General features: G+C 37.4%; 1 protein-coding gene across 13 annotated transcripts in view; it reads right to left on the reverse strand.

The window, feature by feature from the left end:
• Window positions 1–20,156, reverse strand: part of PUM2 (pumilio RNA binding family member 2) — a 92,260-nt gene that overhangs the window by 48,763 nt on the left and 23,341 nt on the right. For 8 of the 13 annotated variants that reach the window (XM_062209013.1, XM_062209018.1, XM_062209014.1 and 5 more), the window contains 5 exons: window positions 12,144–12,252; window positions 8,945–9,132; window positions 7,862–8,031; window positions 3,920–4,190; window positions 3,613–3,706 (listed from right to left, as the gene is read on the reverse strand). In XM_062209013.1, coding sequence (XP_062064997.1) covers window positions 3,613–3,706; window positions 3,920–4,190; window positions 7,862–8,031; window positions 8,945–9,132; window positions 12,144–12,252 — 832 coding nt within the window. Of the gene's footprint in view, window positions 1–3,612; window positions 3,707–3,919; window positions 4,191–7,861; window positions 8,032–8,944; window positions 9,133–12,143; window positions 12,253–17,809; window positions 18,449–20,156 lie in introns of those variants that run through there. The other 5 variants (XM_062209009.1, XM_062209007.1, XM_062209006.1 and 2 more) reach the window with 3 other exon arrangements.

Here is a 20,156-nt window from a genome sequence, read left to right on the forward strand (position 1 = left end):
CTTGACTTATGCTCTATATTCAAATCTGTAAAACGAGTCTTTGGATTAGTAGAACGGGGTCTCTTACCATACATGATTGGAAGAACTTAAACCTCACATGTGGTAGGGTGAAGGTCCTTTCCACTTATTCCTCTTATAGGCCTCAGCAAATACACGACTTTATTGCAATTTATCCCCTTATGAGATTTCCTTCAATTTCTTGCACTGCAGAAATTCATTCCCCAACTACTTTTACAATCCTGCCTCTTTTGTTTTTATGAGTGTGTGTGGATGTTAATTTTTTTAAACATCCTGAGGCTGTCACTGCGGCACAATGGATTTAACTGTTGCTTGCAACAATGAAATAATATATTGACATAGGCCACCCTTATCAGTGTTGCTTCAAGTCCTGGCTGACTGATTTCTCATCCAGCTTCCTGCTATTGTGCCTGGAAGGTAGCACATGATGGCCCAAGTTTGTGTTGTTTTACATCTTTAAACTCTAAGGCATCAAAAGAAATCTAAATTTATTTTATAAGGTAACTATTTTGACACTAGACCTCGACAAAAACTGCAGAAACACACACTGCAGAGACTAATTTCACTTACTCAATCTGATGCCAAAAAAAAAAAAAAAAAAAGCAAGCTGAAAGAATGCATATGGTAATAATTATAAATAAGTCACTATTTCCAAAGTGGAAAAATGATTCAATTATTTAAAAAGATTCATGACTTTGAACATGAAAGCAGTCCAAAAATTTGCGGAAAATAGAATTCAAAGTTTATTTTTGATGCAAAAAATTTTAATCCATGCATAGGCTTTTCATAATATGTATTTGCTGTAACTATTAGACTCATTCATCTTCATGGATTTCAAAGATTTTCACATCAAAATAAACTTATCTTTTAATACTGTTTTCTACAAATTTTGTATAAGATATTCAAGAACTTTCAGATATCCATTTAAAGCTATAATGAAAGGAGGCCATTTAATGCAAGCAAATCATAAACTAACGAAGAACAAACTGTATCAAGAAATAGGTAATCTTGGGAGAGGTACACGGTGGTGAAGTTGCCAAGTGGTCTGCTCCTTGTACAGAGTGCCTGGCCTGAGTCCTGGCTATTTCACTTCTGATCCATCTTCTGCTCATGTGTATCCTAAGCAGCAGCAGGTAAGGCTCAGGTGCTGGGGACCTGACACTCAAGTGGAAGAGTCATATGGAGTTCGAGCTGATGACTTCAGCCTAGCCTAGCCCAGCTGTTGCAGCCATTTGGGAGTGAATCAGCAGATGGAAGAGGGGTGTGTGTGTCTAGTTTTCAAATAAAAAATTTTAAACAATTTTTTTAAAATTTATTTATTTGGAAGGTAGAATAAGAGAGAGAGAGACAGAGAAAAAGGTCTTCCATCTGTGGTTCACTCCCCAAATGGCCGCAAAGGTAGGGGCTGGGCCAGGCCAGAGACAGAAGCTTCTTCTGGATCTCCCACGTGGGTAGCAGGGGCCCTAGCACTTGGGCCATTCTCTGCTGCTTTCCCAGGCACATTAGCAGAGGGCTGGATTATAAGTAAAGCAGCCAGGACTTGAACCTACACCCATATGGGATATCGGCACTGCAGGTGGTGGCTTAACCCACTATGTGGTAACACCAGCCCCCAAAATTAAAAACACACTATGCCCTGGATAATACTTAATGTCATAAAAATTTTAATTTTTCCTAAGAAGTAAACAGATTCTGAAGTACATATGAAAAACTAAACAGGAACAAGAATGTTAACATCTCAAAAAAAGAGCAACAGGCATGTTGGTATGCCAAATATTAAAACACATCACAAAGCCTTAAGAAATAAAAACTGTGGTACTGAGAGATGGATGGATTAAGTACAGGGCAAAACGGGACTGGGGGAAAAGAGGAAAGAAACAGGTCCAGAGAACATGCTGCTATTAGACATCATCTATAAATGTGGACATTCTTATTCAAAGAAAGCACAGTGTCAGACTGGGAAGCCTAACAGTCCTGATACAGAACAATACAAACCCAACAGAAGACAACCAACTTAGTGTTCTATATATTCCTCCATCAATTCTGTGAGGAGTACTCACAACTTTTCTAGTCAGAAATAAAGTCAAGTTTAGTCAAAATCAGGTATGCATAAAACAGTTAAGAGGGGGCTAGTGCTGTGGCACAGCAGGTAAAGTTGCCACCTGCAGTGCTGGCATCCCATACAGGCACCAGTTTGAGTCCTGGCTGCTCCACTTCCAATCCAGCTCTCTACAATGGCCGGGGAAAGCAGCAGAAGATGCCCCAAGTTCTTGGGCCTCTGCACCAGCATGGGAGACCCAGAAGCTCCAGGCTCCTGGCTCTGGAACGGCCCACCTTTGGCTGTTGCAGCCACTTGGGGAGTGAACCAGTGGATGGAAAACTCTCTCTCTCTGCCTTTCAAATAAATAAAATAAATCTTAAAAAAAAAAAAAAAAAAAAAAGTTAAGAATCCACACAGGTGGCAAAGTGACAAGTGACTATGCATAAACACTGTACTGATGGCATGTTACATCTTTTAATACTGTACTATAATTACATGGGAGGGAGCCATTAAGGGAAACTGGGTATAAGATATGAGAAGCCCTCTGCATGCTCACTGCAAATGCATGTGAATCTATAATTATTTCAAAATAAAAAGTAAAAAAAAAAATTAGCATTCAATCTTTTTATTCTGCAATTTAGTACTGGAAGATCACAATCACAAAGTTAAGAAGGGAAATAACTAATAAATAGCTATCTCTATGACTTATCTGTATTAATAAACAGTAAGGGTTTCCATGGGGGGATGACCGGGACCAGTTAAGAAAAACAAAATAAGGCCGGTGCCGTGGCTTAACAGGCTAATCCTCCACCTTGCGGCGCCGGCACACCGGGTTCTAGTCCCGGTCAGGGCGCCGGATTCTATCCCGGTTGCTCCTCTTCCAGGCCAGCTCTCTGCTATGGCCCGGAAGGCAGTGGAGGATGGCCCAAGTGCTTGGGCTTGCACCCGCATGGGAGACCAGGAGAAGCACCTGGCTCCTGGCTTCGGATCAGCGTGGTACGCCGGCCGCAGCGGCCATTGGAGGGTGAACCAATGGCAAAAAGGAAGACCTTCCTCTCTGTCTCTCTCTCTCACTATCCACTCTGCCTGTCAAAAAAGAAAAAAAAAATACCCCAATATAAAAAATACAACATGTTAACAAGCTTGAAATCTAACAGTAAAAAATATAATTAAAATGATTCAAATTACGGTAAAGACTAAAGGTCAAAAGCCAATTAACTTAAAAGGAGAAAATCTTTTTAAGAAATGTTCTTGGGATTCCCATTTTTCAAATAGTTTTTAAAATGAACATTTTGACTTGATAATTAATACTCTCTTGATGTCATGTTGGGAAAAAAACTTTACATGTTGGCAACTTTTATTAAGTAACAGATTTTTATTAACAAACAACATTAAAAAAACCAAATTAGTCCCCTAGTTAATATCCTTTGATCTCAATGAGATGTCTCAAAGTCTAACAAAGTATCATCAACAAGTAAATAAAAAAATTCTAACTACTTTAATACAAACAGTTTCTGGCAGCCTGGTCCAAATGGCCATTTTTGCAGACTCACCTATGTGGGGCTGCTGAGCTGCTGCTAATGCATACTGCTGCTGCTGAGCTGCGGTCAACTGCTGAACCGTGAGTGCATTAGTCCTCTGAAAGAGCTGTCAGGGAAAACATTCGATACAGATTATCGTCAGAACATTTCATTTCTAGTTAGAAAGTGGTGACCAAAATACGTAACCATTTATTTGAAGCACCTTCAACTACAAAAACATTTTAACCAATAAACATTAAATATTCAAGAACTCCATCATTCATGTTAATACTGCCCCAGTAAATACTTCAGAGGAGCCTCGTAAAGGAGTATGCTTTACCTGCTGTTGGGAATTGTAGTCAAAAAGGCCCACAGTAGCTCCTGAAGAGTCCATTGGAACCTGATTACCAGGATAGTCAAACTGTAAGGAATCCAGACCAACTTGTTCCATGGCATCCAGATTCTGAGTTTCAGGATTAGAAAAGTCTTCAACAAGTGGTTTATTAGTTGTAGGATTAGGAAGAGGCCCCAATCCCTCTGGAGGATTAGTACCGGGGCCTAGGCGCTCAACTACTTCAGTTGGAGAGGCTTGACGACTTCCAGGAGTACGACTACGGAAAGAAAACCAAAAAGTACTATGAGCAAAAGGACCAAGTCAAAAGTTGAAATGGGAAGTTAGGAAAATCATGAAAAACAGATGCTATAAAATACAAAGAACAAATAAAGAATTCCTGGTCACTAATCCATTCATTACACCATATTTTTCTATTTAATATAACTTCTATTTAATGTAACTTTTAAGATGTGGTTTCAGTATATTATTAATGATCAGTCTCAATTTGAATAATCACAAACTCAATTTCAGAGATAAAAATTGGTCAATAGTACCACAACTAAGCTTATGCTACCTAGAATGTTTGACCTAAAAAAATCAGACAAAATGAATGGAAAGCACAAAAAACAGACTATTATTATGTAGCAATTATGGGAAAGTTTGAAACCTAAATCAAACTCACTCGCCATTCTACTGCCCTTCTACTAACATTATGCCATAGCAATCTTGCTCAATAAAACAGATTTAAGGAAAAAACTGGCCATAAAGGATCACTGTAATCTTCATGACTTAAGGGAGTAAAAACTAGAATATTGCAAAAAAAAGGGCACCAAACCAAGACAAAAAGCTGATTTACTGACTTTTTTCTTTTCTTTTTTTTTTTTTAAAGATTTATTTATTTATTTGAAAGAGTTACACAGAGAGAAGAGAGGCAGAGAGAGAGGTCTTCCACTCACTGGTTCATTCCCAGATGGCTGCAACGAACAGAGCTGCGCTGATCCGAAGCCAGGAGCCAGGAGCTTCCTCCAGGTCTCCCACATGGATGCAGAGGCCCCAAAGACTTAGGCCATCTTCTACTGCTTTCCCAGGACACAGCAGAGAGCTGGATTGGAAGTGGAGCAGCCGGGAGTAGAACCGGTACCCATATGGGATGCCAGCACTTCAGGCCAGGGCGTTAACCCACTGCTCCACAGTGCCGGCCCCTGACTTTTATCTTTTCAATAATTTTTGAGCAAATCATTTCATGTTTCATGTCCATTTCTTTATTGAGACTGAAGATGATTTTGTGGTTCTAACATCCACAAAATAAACTATTTGTGAAAGGTCTCTATGATGGCTCTCCAGAGGTATCTTTACTGTTTCAGTATAAGCCATCAGAAAAAAATGGAAACGTGTAACATATTTGTTAAAAATTAAGTATACACAGTCTAAGTATAATTCTACACTAAAAAAAATTTCTATGAGGCTGGCACTGTAGCATAGTAGGTTTAAGCTGCTGATGCAATACTGGCACCCCATATTAATGGGCAGGTCGAGTCCTGGCTGCTCCAGGTCTATGTTAATACACCTGGTAAAGCAAATGATGATGCAGATTCTTGGGCCCTTGCAAACCATGTGGGAGACCTGGATGGAGTTCCTGCCTCCCGGCTTCAGCCTGGCCCAGCCCCAACCACTGTGGGCTTTTGCGGGAGAGAACCAGTAGATGGATTACCTTAACTCACTCTCTTTCCCTCTCTGCCCCCTCTACCTCTGCCTTTCAAATAATCTTTTATGTAAAAACAAAATGCTATTGTACCATTGTCTCTCTAAAATTCCCAAGAAATTTAACACTGAACTACATTTTAAGCATCAGCTTCTCTCTTTTTAACATTCACCATAATCTAAACTTTAGGATCCTTTCCCTTACAAAAGAGAAATAGTTTATTGTTCTGAGGAGCCATGCATTCATGGTATATTCAAACATAAGTGTATTAAGTAAATGGTAATAACTACTTTAGGTAGCTTTTAATGTCAGTTGTTGCATCTAACATCATCTGCTACTTTAGGAGCTCCAATTATCAAAAAGTTGCTAACATGTAGTTTATGAAGCAATTAATTAATTATAGGGATTGTTTGGATAGTTATATGAATCTACATTTTACTTAAAATTAACTGCTGTCTTTGCAACATTAGAAGATGTCAAAATCCTTTCCCTTCAGACACAACTAATTTTTTGCATTTTTTTCATTTGGAACATACGAGAAAAAATAATGAAGCTGAAAAGGATTTTTGTCAAAATAAGCCAATTAAAAAAAATAAAGCCTCCTACAATTCTTTCATCTGTTTCAGTCCTATTCCAGTAAGGTAGTGATGACTTATTTATTAATGATTTGGTGGCATAGTAACCATATGGTCACAGCCATTCTTTCGGAACAATGTCAAGTGGTATCTAAAATAATTAATTTCAAACATATATCTAAAACTAGAAATGCTAATAAATATGAAGTTCATACTAATATTATAAGAGACGTATAACCTCTTACATGAAGTAAAATATATAGCAAAAAGAGGACACACTAGAAAAAAATTCATCATGCTATCAGTGGTGCTATTTTCTTGCTATAGTTGATAGTGTGTTAACACTTCCATTATAAATGAGTAATCTGAAGTTTATAATCAACTGACTTTGCAAGCCCTTGACTGGAACATAAATTATGTAACAGCCAGAGTAAAATCAGGAAAAGTTCTGAAACAAACTGGATAACATTAATTTCCTGTAAAGAGGTTTACTGCTTTTGGATGCTTTTTTGCATTTTGAACAAAGAGAAATGGCACGGTTTTTAAAAACATATTGTTACTCTGCTTTTGATAATTAAAGGAAATAATTGTGCAAGTATATAACCCACCATGTACCACACTCTAATGTCATCTAAGATTCCATCATTCACAAGATCTAAAAGAAACAGCTCATTTTCAGGTATAAGCTCCAAAGTATCTGATTGTTAAAGTATAAAGTACAAGAAATCAGTATTAAGAAACAACTCATTAATATACAAATGGATGTATACTACCTAAGACTAGGGATTAGAAGAAAATATTTGACTAAAAGTGATTAACTTAAGGACCTCTGAACTTAAGCTAACGTTCTGACATCTCTAGTATGTTCCCCACTTCCTATTTTTAGGAACAATACCTAGTATCAGCACAAATTCATATGTTACTAGAAGAAAGGTCAGCGTTACTAAGCTAACTCTATCTCCTCATTTTTAAGAATAAAAGCTAAAAGAGGGGCCAGTGCTGTGGCATAGTAGGTTGTGTCCACCGGCAGCACCGGAATCCTTTATGGCTGTTGGTTTGCATCCCAGCTGCTTCACTCTGATCCAGCTCCCTGCTAATGGCCTGGGAAAGCAATGGAAGACGGCCTAAGTACTTGGACCCCTGTACCAGCATGGGAGACTCTAAGAAGCTCCTGGCTCCTGGCTCCAGGCTCCAGATTGGCTCAGTTCAGGCTGTTGCAGCAACTTGAGGAGTGAATTAGCAGATGGAAGACCTCTGTCACTGTCTCTGCCTCTCTCTGTAACTCTGCCTCTCAAATAAATAAATAAATAAATAAATCTTACAAAAAACAAACAAAAACTTTTGGAGAGGTAGAAAATAAAGGCTAGAAGAAAGAGGAAAACTCTATTAAAGGTGCACAAAAAAACCCAATAGAAGGAAAAAAAAATTACAGAACCCGGAATTCAGTAAATTTTAGCAGGTTTGAAAATAATGTGTTATTTTTACTTTATCAAGACTTTCAAAGTTTTTTAAATTGCTCATAATCATTAACTAATTTTGCTTATAAAAACAAGTTAACATAAAGTACAACGGAAATAAATCTAAAATGTAAAAATGCCAAAATCAGTCACATCAACCAATAATAATCTCTAAAGAGATATGCTTTTCTTCTTGATAAAGTTAAAATCTTACTTAAAATCTTTGCAATCAGCATCCATTCCATTTGGCAAACCTCTGCCATTTATTTTAGAATCATCATCATCTCCTTGTTTAAGATCTCTGTTTTGGTCCTCCTCAAATGGAGAAGCCTTGCCTTTTTGATCTCCTTTCTCAGGTCCATCTGTTTCAGCATCTCTAGTGCCCTGAAAAAAAAAAAGAACCTGTTTGATTCTAAAAAACTTAATAAAACACACACAAGAAAAAGGCACCAAAGGTAACCTAAAACTACACTACAGTACAGGTAAACAATAAAAGCACTGAATCTATTTAAATTTTGTAGTGAACTAATTTATCAAAGGCCAAAAAACTTGAGTACATAGCCAGTGCCGCGGCTTAACAGGCTAATCCTCCGCCTAGCGGCGCCAGCACACCAGGTTCTAGTCCCGGTCGGGGTGCCGGATTCTGTCCCGGTTGCCCCTCTTCCAGGCCAGCTCTCTGCTGTGGCCAGGGAGTGCAGTGGAGGATGGCCCAAGTGCTTGGGTCCTGCACCCCATGGGAGACCAGGATAAGCACCTGGCTCCTGCCTTCGGATCAGCGCGGTGCGCCGGCTGCAGCGCGCCAGCCATTGGAGGGTGAACCAACGGCAAAGGAAGACCTTTCTCTGTCTCTCTCTCACTGTCCACTCTGCCTGTTAAAACAAAACAAAAAAAGTGAGTACAAATTAATGAATTTATAACAAAAGGGCTATATTAACTATAGCGGTGCAGAAAAGCAGAAACACCACAAACTAGACGAACACACTTGATCCATCAACAATTTTGTTACTTTCAGACCAAGGACTACCAGGAGTAAACAATAAGTTTTGGCAATTATGTTGCTAACTTAATCTGGTTAAATTTTTTTGTAACATGGTTAAGGTCATCAATATTTCTAATAATTCTATCATTTCATCTATTTCAAGAAGTGGCCAAGTGAAGAAAACAATAGCATAAATAGCTACACAATTTCCTTTAGCTGTAGGAAAGATGGGAGGAAAAAACTGACTTAAAAATGAAAGTAATAGAACCAAATAAGCATAGAGCAAATGTTTAACGTTTCTTTTTTCAAAATACTTACAAAAGTTCCCTTCCTAAATCGAGAATCCAATTTATCAGCAGGAGAAGAACTTAACACATATTCTACCATGCTCACACCAAGGCCTCCACTTTCTGATCGCGGAGACAGTACTGCATTTACTTCACTGTTTCCATGAAAACCCTGTCCAGATCTTCTCTGTACCATGATAGGCTGGGACATTGAATGGTCTGTGTGAAGAAACAATACAATTACATACTTGTACTTTTAAGCTACAGAAAATGTGATTACATAAATTAATATACTAATATATGAAAAATCATTTAATTTTATTTTGAATTGTATTGTGGTCTTTATAAAAATGTTATTAATTGTTGACAACGGCTGGAACACATCATAAAAATACAGAAGGTTAAGAGTCATTCTTTTTTTTTTTTATTTTTGACAGGCAGAGTGGACAGGAAGAGAGAGAGAGACAGAGAAAGGTCTTCCTTTACCGTTGGTTCACCCTCCAATGGCCGGGGCGCTGCAGCCGGCGCACCGCGCTGATCTGAAGGCAGGAGCCAGGTGCTTCTCCTGGTCTCCCATGGGTGCAGGGCCCAAGCACTTGGGCCATCCTCCACTGCACTCCTGGGCCATAGCAGAGAGCTGGCCTGGAAGAGGGGCAACCGGGACAGAATCCGGCACCCCGACCGGGACTAGAACCTGGTGTGCCGGCGCCGCTAGGCGGAGGATTAGCCTCTTGAGCCACGGCACCGGCAAGAGTCATTCTGTAATATAAACAGGAGGGTCCAGTGCTGTGGTGCAGCAGGTTAAAGCCCTGGCCTGGAGCGCCGGCATCCCATATGGGCGCCGGTTCTAGTCCAGGCTGCTCTTCTTCTCATCCAGCTCTCTGCTCATGGTCTGGGAGAGTAGTTGAGGATGGTCCAAGTACTTGGGGCCCCTGTACCCATGTGGAGACCCAGAGGAAGTTCCTGGCTCCAGATTAGCCCAGCTCCATCTGCTGAAGTTATTTGGGGAGTGAACCAGGGGATGAAAGACCTTTCTGTCTGTCTCTCCCTCTCTTTCTGTAACTCTGCCTTACAAATAAATAACTAAAATCTTAAAAAAAAAAAAAAATCCCTTCTAAGGGCTATCATTGTGGCACACTGGGTTGGGCTGTTGCTCCCTGTGATGCCAGCATCTTATATGAGTGTTCATTCAAGTCTTGGCTGCTCCACTTTAGTTCCAATTCCCTGCTTATGCGCCTGGGAAAGCATCAGAAGATGGCCCAAGTATTTGGGCCTCTGCCACTCATGTGTGAGACACAGATGGAGCTCTGGGCTCACGGTTTTGCATGGCCCAGCCCTAGCGACCACTGGAGTCCTGTCTGCTTCACTTCCAATCCAGCTCTCTTCAATGGCCTGGAAAAGCCACAGAAGATGGCCCAGGTCTTGGGCCCCTGCATCTACGTGGCAGACCTGAAGAAGCTCCTGGCTCCTGGTTTCAGATCGGCCCAGCTCCAGCCATTGTGGCCATTTGGGGAGTGAACCAATGGATGGAAGACCTCTGTCTCTCCCTCTCTTGTAATGCTACCTCTCAAATAAATAAATAAATCATTAAAAAAAAAAAAAGTGCTTCAACAAAAATAATCCAGGATAGTTTGAAAACTGGTAAGATGCGGGGTGCAGGGGGTAGGGGGAATCAGGTTTTCTCAGTCTTTGAATCTCAAAAAAAGTGGTATTTAAGCTGAATATGAAGGGTGCAAATCAGCTGTTATCAAAGTTTTCAATCTGTGCTGACTATAAAAATCAGTCAAGCATTCTAGAATTTCCTTAGTTTTTGAATTTTTTTTTGGCAATTATTTTGGCATAACAATAACAAATTTTCAAAGTATAAAGAAGTTTTAAAACCTTTTAATATATTTTAGTGATTTAGGAAAGAAATATCTAGTAATCTACACTCAAAGTATAAAGTTAATTGGTAATTATCATCTGAAATTTGTTTTCTATTACTGTCATCACTACTCATAACTTAGGTAAGTTGCATTAAACTCTAACAAAGAGAAAGTTTCTTTGTAAAATATGGATAAACAGGTCTATCCATATACTTCTCAGAAATATTTTTAACATAGCAAAATGATATGCTATTTTAAGAATGAAACTACACTACTCACTTTTACTGTAAATATGGCAATTCCTGTAAGCTGTACTTCTTACATGCCACTTATTCTGTTAACTGTTCCTTAGGGCTCCTAAGAGTCTCCCCACAACTTATGGAAATCAAAACAGTCACAGAGAGTTTGTGTTGCCACAGCGGTTTACTTGCATTCTGAGTACAGCTAATGTTTAATAAAGCTAGAGAGTAGAAATTAAATCAATCTGTTATTGCCATTTAATACAATTTAAGACTGAAATCGCTAGGACTAATTTAATGTATCTTCTATCTTAATGGAAATTCAGAATTTTTAACCAGTTACCTTTTTGGAAAATATAAGAAAATCCTCTGCAATTGTTTTTAAACTTGAAATTTTTTATCATAAAATTTCAACGTCTTAATCCAAAAAAGCAAAAATTAAATAAATAGGTCATATAACAACCTAAATCATACACATCTTGATTAAGAAATTAATACTGTAATATTATCCAAATAATGAAGTTGGCACATGCTCAATTACCACATTCCCTATATCAGAGAAGAGTTATTAAGCATTCAAGTAGTAAGTTTATTTACAAACATATCTAGTATGCTATGAGTTCAAGAGTTTGATTCATTTTTCAAAGACTGCACCTCTTGAAACACTGTTAAATGGATGACCTAAAACAACCTCATTTCTTAAGCAGTTGGTATCATACTATGAAGAAAGGTACAGCAAATCCAGATCCAAAATACAAAGTCATTGTAAATAGCAACCTCCAATTGTTTTCTACTGAAAATGCCAAATTCTTCCCTGGGCCATCCTCATAGTGGCACGTGTGGACGACAGAGGTTGTAAACCTCCGGATTTCTGTCCCAGTCTGGCGCTGCTGGAAGCTCTGTATGAGGCACAGAAACGGAAGATGGGAGAAATCTGACAATTGCTTCTAATTGAGTCAATGTGCTCAGACAAGGCCTAACTGCTGCTTTAAAAGAAATAAGTGCATTGTAATGATTTATGAAATCCTCAAAGACATCATAAATTTTTCCCAATACTGTCTGGAGATAAGCAGGCTTTAAACATTTGAATCTATTCATAATTATCACACATACACCAATAACTTACGAGAAGTTCCCCATGCAGTCTCTCTCCATTCATCATCCCCAAGAAATATGCTTTTTTGTCCATCTTTTGTTGAATCATCAGGTTCCCAAAACTTTTTGGTAGGCAAAAGCTATTTAGGGAGGAAAAAATTACATTTAAAATGTATTCTAATTATAAAGTATGGTAGAATTAGCAAATACATCAATAACAGATACATATCAGTTTTCAACACTAATGAGGATTCAGAGTTACCTACTTTTTAAGTTGTCACAGTAACAGTAACAGTAAAACAACCTTCCACTTGTTTACCTACTGTTTCTAGTAATTCCAGGTCTAAATGTTAATCAAAGCCCACTTTTGACTTTTCAAGCATTTTTGTTCTAATGCTTTTTATGTAAAAAATTCTTCAAAGGGCTTACTCAATTTCCTACTCAAAAACAGGTAACATAATAAAAATGTCCATAGGAATGATCAGTAATTTCCCTTTACTTCCAAGTATTGCCCCCAGACCACCTCTTACCCTATGTCTTCCAAGACAGAAAATATTTTTTCATTCTTACTTCAGTCATTCAATCAAAGTGAACAACTCTTACTAGCTTCTGAATATATCAATCAGTAAATTTCAATTCAGGAATTTGTGGATAACGGAAAATATAGAGAGAAGAGCTACAAATACTTCTGAGACAGTAAGCTGAAGGCTCTGTGCACTATCGTATATAATGACACACACAATATATAAAGCCTGTGATCAAATTATTCACTAATTTTTTGCCTCTGTGCAGCAATAATGACCTCATTTCCAAAGAGCTCACAAACATATAAACTATAATAAAATATAATTTAATATCCGAATTGGGGTTTAAGAGGTAATACAGTGTGTATCTGTGGTATTTGGGGAAAGGTGCTCAAAGCTCAAACTGAGGGGTGGAAGGATGAGGAAGACATGATAAAGCATGAATGAAGGCAAAACTTGAGAAAATTTTGCATGGTACATAGAACAGGTATGGAAAGGCCAAGAGTTGATGCTGGAAAAGTTAACCAGGTCAATTACAAGGTCCCTTAAAGATATACTAAAGAAACGGAATGTCATATTGAAGCATCAAGCAATCAAGAAAGGTTAGCAAGAATGACATTGTCTTAGAAAATAATTCATGTTGCAAGAATAACTGGGGGCTGGCGCTGTGGCGTAGCGGGTGGAAAGACCCAGAAGAGGCTCCTGGCTACTAGCTTCAGATCGGCACAGCTCCGGCCATTGCAGCCAGTTGGGGAGTGAGCCAGTGGATGGAAGGCCTCTTTCTCTCTCTCCTTCTCTGACTTTCAAACAAATAAATAAATCTTAAAAAAAAAAAAAAAAAAAAAAAGGAGATGGAGAATTACAATAGGGCCAAGGATAGGGCCAAGGCAGCAAGAACTCGAAGAGGGTACTTGGCAGAAAGAACTGGGAAAATAAAATGGATTTGGGAGATATTCTGGGGAATTAATAGGATCTGAATACAAATGGTAGGAAAGTTGGATAAAGGGAGGAAATATAGTAACTTGATCAGTAAGGTAACCAGTAGTGCTATCAACCACAATGGGGCAGAGAAGGGGGAAGTGAGGGTAACTTGGCCTTGTTTTTAATTTACAGATTGTTTTTGCTAAACAAATTTCAAAGAAAACAGTTCTATTTTTTAAAAAAGAAAAAATTTTGTATATTACGATCTTCCGGGGCTGAACATGATTTGTATTTATAAAGCACACACATTTTAAGCAATAATCTGCTTTGAGATCTCAGTAGTAAACTACATCTTGGACCAACTGTTGCTCAATTTTTAAAATCTCACTACAAAACTTTTGTAAACATTCAAATAGGGGCCAGCGCTGTGGCACAGTGGGTTAAAGCCCTGGGCTGAAACACTGGTATCCCATATGGGCACCGGTTCTAGTCCCAGCTGCTCCTCTTCCCATCCAGCTCTCCGCTATGGCCCTGGGAAAATGGTGAAAGATGGCCCAAGTCCTTGGGCCCCTGCATCCACGTGGGAGACCAGGAAGAAGCTCCTGGCTCCTGGCTTCAGATCAGCACAGCTCCAGCTGCTGCAGTCATCTGGGGAGTGAACCAGAGGATGGAAGACCTCTCTCTCTCTCTCTCTTTCTGCCTTTCTTCTCTCTGTGTAACTCTTTCAAATAAATAATAAATAAATCTTTAAAAAAACATTCAAACAAAATATAAAGCTGCTAACAGTAATATCAAATCATATTTGATAAATTTGAATAACTGGCCATTTACTCATAATAAAGTAAGACAATTCCTTCAAAATATTGTATAAATAAGCCATTTCAAGCCAATGAAAATAGAATCTGAAGAAATGTTTATCTCATACTTCATTAAGAAAAATGTTTCAGTTTCAAAATAAAAGTAACAAGGAATCAAAGTTAACTCACAAACGTTTACCACAGACACAGAAGTTTCTCTAACAGACTTATCTTCTGTGGTAGAAACAGACTCCCTCTGAGGAGACTTCAGTCTTCACTGCTCTAAAATGCAAATTGTAAGGGATGGACCACTAAGCATGTGGTTAAGATCTGGCTTGGGATGCATTTCTACCAGCGTGCCTAGATTTCAGCCACAGCTCTGCTCCAAGCTGCAGCTACCTGCTAATATGCACCCTACAAGGCAGTGATGATGGCTGAAGTATTTGGGTTCCATCACCCATGTGGGAGACCTGGATTCATTCCAGGCTTCTGATGTCAGTCTGGCCCAACCCTGGCAGTCATGGGCATTTGTGAAATGAATCCGTAAGTGGGAGATCTCTGTCTCAATAAATAAAATTTTAAAAACAAAACACATAGCTAAAGGGGATAAAAAAAAAAATCCATGTCCAGCACTTACCAAGCATGGTACGAGTATCTCTTCATTTTATAAACACTTGTAAGTTACCACCCACAGGAAAATAATGTAGCAGTTAAAACTTAACATTTCTACCCAAGGTCTTCTCCAACATTCTATAAACTGTTTTCCGTGACAGTTTCAAATACTTAAGACACAGATTCAAATACTTTTAGAAACATTACTAGCTTGTGGCCAAGAAAAGGACTAAATATGGGAGAAGGCATTCAGGAAACATAACAGTTTAAAAAAGAAAAGATTACCAGGTTATTGATTAGAACAATAAAAACAGAGACTTGCCCCTGGAGACTCTTTTACTGAACTAGAAATAAGAAAGCGCTTACTGAAAGCAAAGTGAAGAACTGAAGCATCTGTAAAATACACTATCCAATAACATTGTATATTAGTTCCCTAATTCACAAAAGCTATAAACTAGGATCAGATAATTCAGTATTTTTTATCAATCTGCTCTTCCAGCCTTCTAACTTGCTATGATTGAGTAGCCAGCAGTGTTTTTTCTTTCAAGACATATTTACAGCCAGCCAGCCCACTTCATCTCCAAAAATATTAGTCTGTACCCTACCATACTGCCTCAAAAATAAATACAAACTCCTGTTCCAGCATTGTACAAAGTACATCCATATTCAGATTTTTCTAATACAAGCTGCTTCGTAAAATCCCCAAACCAATTGAATAAACATGATCTGAAAACTTAAAAAAAGATTTAAAACATGTCTCTGTTATGTTTTAAATCAAAGTGTTCATGTAACTTATCCAAACTAGGAAACTTTTGAAAAAAGAGATGCTACTAATAATTAAGTCACAAAAATTGACATTTGTATTGTCCTAGGCCAAGCAGGAAGATATAAGGTCACTTTACCTACAAAAGAAGTTCATGGAAAACCAAAATGCTAAAACCTAAACTGTGTAGCAATCAAAAATCAAGGTAATTCCCTAGAACCCAGTGGTGTTTTTATATACTTTTATCTTTTTCCATTAATGTTTTTATAAACATGCTAATATTATTTTGTCTATATTAATAAAGAAAATACTTTTTAATTTTCAACTCATACCATTTCCTCAAATTTTTTCCACTCCTAATATTCTTTAATATCAACAGCAAACACTGCTAAATGTTTCACTTCCAATGGGAGTTAATATTGTAAATAATCAAGATACTTAGGAATTCAAACTGCTGTTCAAGCTTTATTATGTGGCTTTGAACCTATTAACTTTTCTGAACTTCAGTCTCCTCATCTGTTAAGGTTACCTTTCCTTAAGTTATTTTGAGGCTAAAATAAAATACGTAAACTGCTTAGCACACAGTAGCCATATTAAATACTAGGTACCTTCACCAACCCAAGTTAAGAATCCTTTAACATTATAACACATCAGCCGACAATATTGAACTAACTGAATTTAAATAGATTATATCACTCATTACAAAGATTTTGTCTATAGCCACTTGTCTTTTTTTTCTTCAGTTAATATGAGTCTAGCGGGATGATGAAACCCAATTACTTACAAAGAATAGGTGCCTAATAGTCATATTTTGCATAAGGAAACAGAGCCCGAAGTTACATTGTTTAAGGACACAAAAATGGCTGGTAAAAGGCAGCACTGAGATTTGGACCCATATCTGTTTAATTCTAGGGCTCTTCTCTGCACTTTACAACCACAGAGCTATTTCTTTTCAATCATGGTCTAATTTGCCAGTTTTTCTGTAAATTTCCAGTATTAGAGCACCACTTGGCATAAAAAAAAAAAAAAAAAAAAAAAAAAAAAGCAAACTTTAAGATGGTATCGTGACATTCATCCCAGTATAGTGGATAATGTTATAGATAGAATTGTAAGATAGGGATTAGGTGAACAAACCATGATCAGCTATTTCAACACTATTTTAAACAGTTTCCATTCTCGTTTTCATTCTAGTTATCATCAATAGCTTAGATGAATGCTAGAACATTTAGGATATATGTGATTCATAAAAAGGTCACACTTACTACTATTTTCAAAGAAGTCAGTCTTACTCAAGGTCATACCACCAGTGAGATATCGGAGAGAAGGCAAATCTCCTTACTCTCCTAATACATTTTCTATTTTACCACACAACCTAAGATATTAGCTATAGAGATTATCTTTAATGTTTTAAATATTATTTCATAAGAAAAGAAGGGAGAATTATTTATCATGCCAAACCTTAAAAATACTCTCAAAACAAAATACATTTATAACTCAGTGATTTAAAGTTAAATTCTGGGTTCCCAGAAAAATTTCAGGCAGGATCCTCTTTCCTATTATTAAAAAAAAAAAAAATAGGAACCCAGTTATATGAAGGGACTTCAAAAAATTCATGAAAAAATAGAATGAAAAGATAAAAATAAAAATATAAATTTTATTTCTCAGCATATGCTCCAGCAAGGTCAAGACATTTTTGTAAGCAATGTACTAGCCATTTAGTCCATCCCTAAAGAACTGAGGATCCAGAGAATTAACCATGTCAATTAAGTCACTTTACATTATTAACTGAAGAAAAATGGGTGTTCTTTAGAAATTTTTAAATTATAAAACAGAAAGAAATCAGAAGAGCCAAATCAAGATTGTAAAGCAAATGCCTAATGATTTCCATGGGAAACTCTCACAAAATTGCCCTTGATGAGAGGAATGAGCAGGAACACTGTTGTGGTGGACAGTCTTCAGCTAAAGTTTTGGCAAACATTTTCAAACACTCTCCTAACAAGCAGATGTTAGCATTCTTTGGCCCTTCAGAAAGTCAGCAAACAAAATGTCATTAAGCATTGCAAAAAACTGTTGCCATGACCTTTGTTCTTGACCTGTCCACTTTTGCTTTGACTGGACCAATCCCATCTCTTGGTAACCACTGCTTTGAATGTGCTTTGCATACAGGATTGTACTGGTAAAGCCAAGTTCGACCTCCTGTTTCAATTCTTCGAAGAAATGCATCAGGATCTTGATCCCACTTATTTAAAACTTCCATTGAAATCTCTGCTCTTGTCTGCAGCTGATCTGGGTGCAATACTTTTGGGACCCAGGGTGCAGAAAGTTTGCTCAACTTTAATTTTTCAGTCAAAATTGTGTAAGCCGAACCAGTTGAGATGTCAATGGTATTGGCTATTGCTTCTGCCGTTAATCTTCGGTCCTCCTCAATTAGAGCACGAACAAGACTAATTTTTTCCTCACAAATTGATGTGGAAGGTCTGCCGCTGCGGGCTTCATCTTCAACATTGTCTCGCCCTTTCTTAAAACGAGTTATCCATTTGTAAACTGCTGATTTCTTTGGGGCACTGTCCCCATAAACCTTTCGTAAAGCATCAATAATTTCACCGTTCTTCCACCCAAGCTTCACCATAAACTTGATGTTTGTTCTTGCTTCAATTTTAGCAGAATTCATGTTGTTCTGATAGGGGCTCTTTTCAAACTGATGTCTTATCCTTCTTAGTGTCTCAAACTAGATCCTGTTCAGACATGTTATAACAAGTTAGTACGAGTTTATTTGGGTGCAAAAATATTTTTGAAATCCATGCATAGTGTTTTCATAATACACATTTTCCATGAACTTTTTGAAGACCCCATGTATATGTACCAACAACCTGGAGAAGACAATAGACACATGCCTCTACAGTGTATGTGATCGAAATACTACATATACTAAATTCAGTCTCCTATGGATTAGTTTTGCTCCTGTTAAGCCACATGACATACTGCAAATCAGTAGGTCTTTTGACAAAAACGTGCTATTTGGGAAAAAAAAGAAAGGGAAAGTTTATGAATAGATTAATACAAATCTGTTTTCATTTCTAGATGAACAACCAGAAGAGCCTACCCTTCTGATGATGGCTCAGTAGAGCCAATATGATCAACAAAAAAACAGTACATTTGAAATCAGTCCTATATATAAACACAATGCTTTGTACATTACAGATTTACAACACTTAAGACACAGTAAGCAAAAACTTATTTCAAAAACAAAGTCAAAGCTAGGCTAAATCCATTAAAAGATTTTGCATTACCAAAAAGAAAAATAAAAAACCCCCAACAAACAATTTCAGAAAACTCAAGAGCCAGAAAATCAAGGCTGGTTTTAATTTATTCCATTGAATGAATTCTGGGATAAAACAAAAACAAAAAACCTCACCTGTCAGGAAAGGAGGAGAAGACTGGTGAGAGAGAGACAGGCAAAGAAGGAAATCCCAGAAGGTTCCCTGCTGCCTGTGAGATGAGGAAAGATAGAAAGGCTTGTGGGAGAGAACCCAGAGACAGAAATCGGAGGTTTTTATTATTTTTTTTTTTTTGCTACCTCTTAGATGTAACAGTATTAGTTGGTAAACTGCTAAGAAAAATTTTAATTAGTAAAAACAGCTTGTTTTAGAAATGTTTTTTTTACTGGATGAAGGCCACAGATACACTGACCTGCAGTTATCCACCAGGTAACAAGCAATCTAAATCTTACTAAGTTGTACTCTGTATATCTGACAGGTCCATTAAGAAAGCCCATATTTAAGCTACTCTTAAATTGAACATACAAGAGCACTTCAAAAAAATCTGTGGAAAATGGAACTGAAAGTTTATTTTGGTGTAAAAAAAATCCTTAAATCCATGCATGCATGTGGTGGTCAAAAGTTAATGGAAATGTGTATATGAAAAAATAATGCATGGATTTTAAAACATTTTTCACAAAAATAAACTTAAGTCCATTTTTCCATGAATACTGTGAAGTATCCTTACTATGCAATCCAGTTCCACTTTTCCAAAAACTCCAGATATCCTTCTTCCACTCCAATAACTAAACTTTTATTACCATTTTAGCACTATTTTTTTAACTTTAGATTTATCAAATATCATTTAGAAAAGAAAGGAAAAGAGCCAATTTGTAAACAATACATAATATACACTGGGAAGTAAAGCATAGGGAATCTAACTAGAATTATTTTAGAGGTGTGCCTCAACTTGCTCTTAAAGAATCACTGAGTCCAAGTTTGTCACAGACTAGAAGGTTGAAACACCATTCAAAATCTGCTTTTAAGATGTTATTCTGCTTTGTAAAGACCTCAGAAAACAAATGGCAAGGAAAGAACACCAGCCCTCTTCAACTGCAACTTTTCATTTCCCCATAGCATAAATAATGCCTAAGCAGCCATTATACTGCA

The sequence above is a fragment of the Lepus europaeus genome, chromosome 13 (assembly GCF_033115175.1).
Source record: "Lepus europaeus isolate LE1 chromosome 13, mLepTim1.pri, whole genome shotgun sequence".
NCBI lineage: Eukaryota > Metazoa > Chordata > Mammalia > Lagomorpha > Leporidae > Lepus > Lepus europaeus.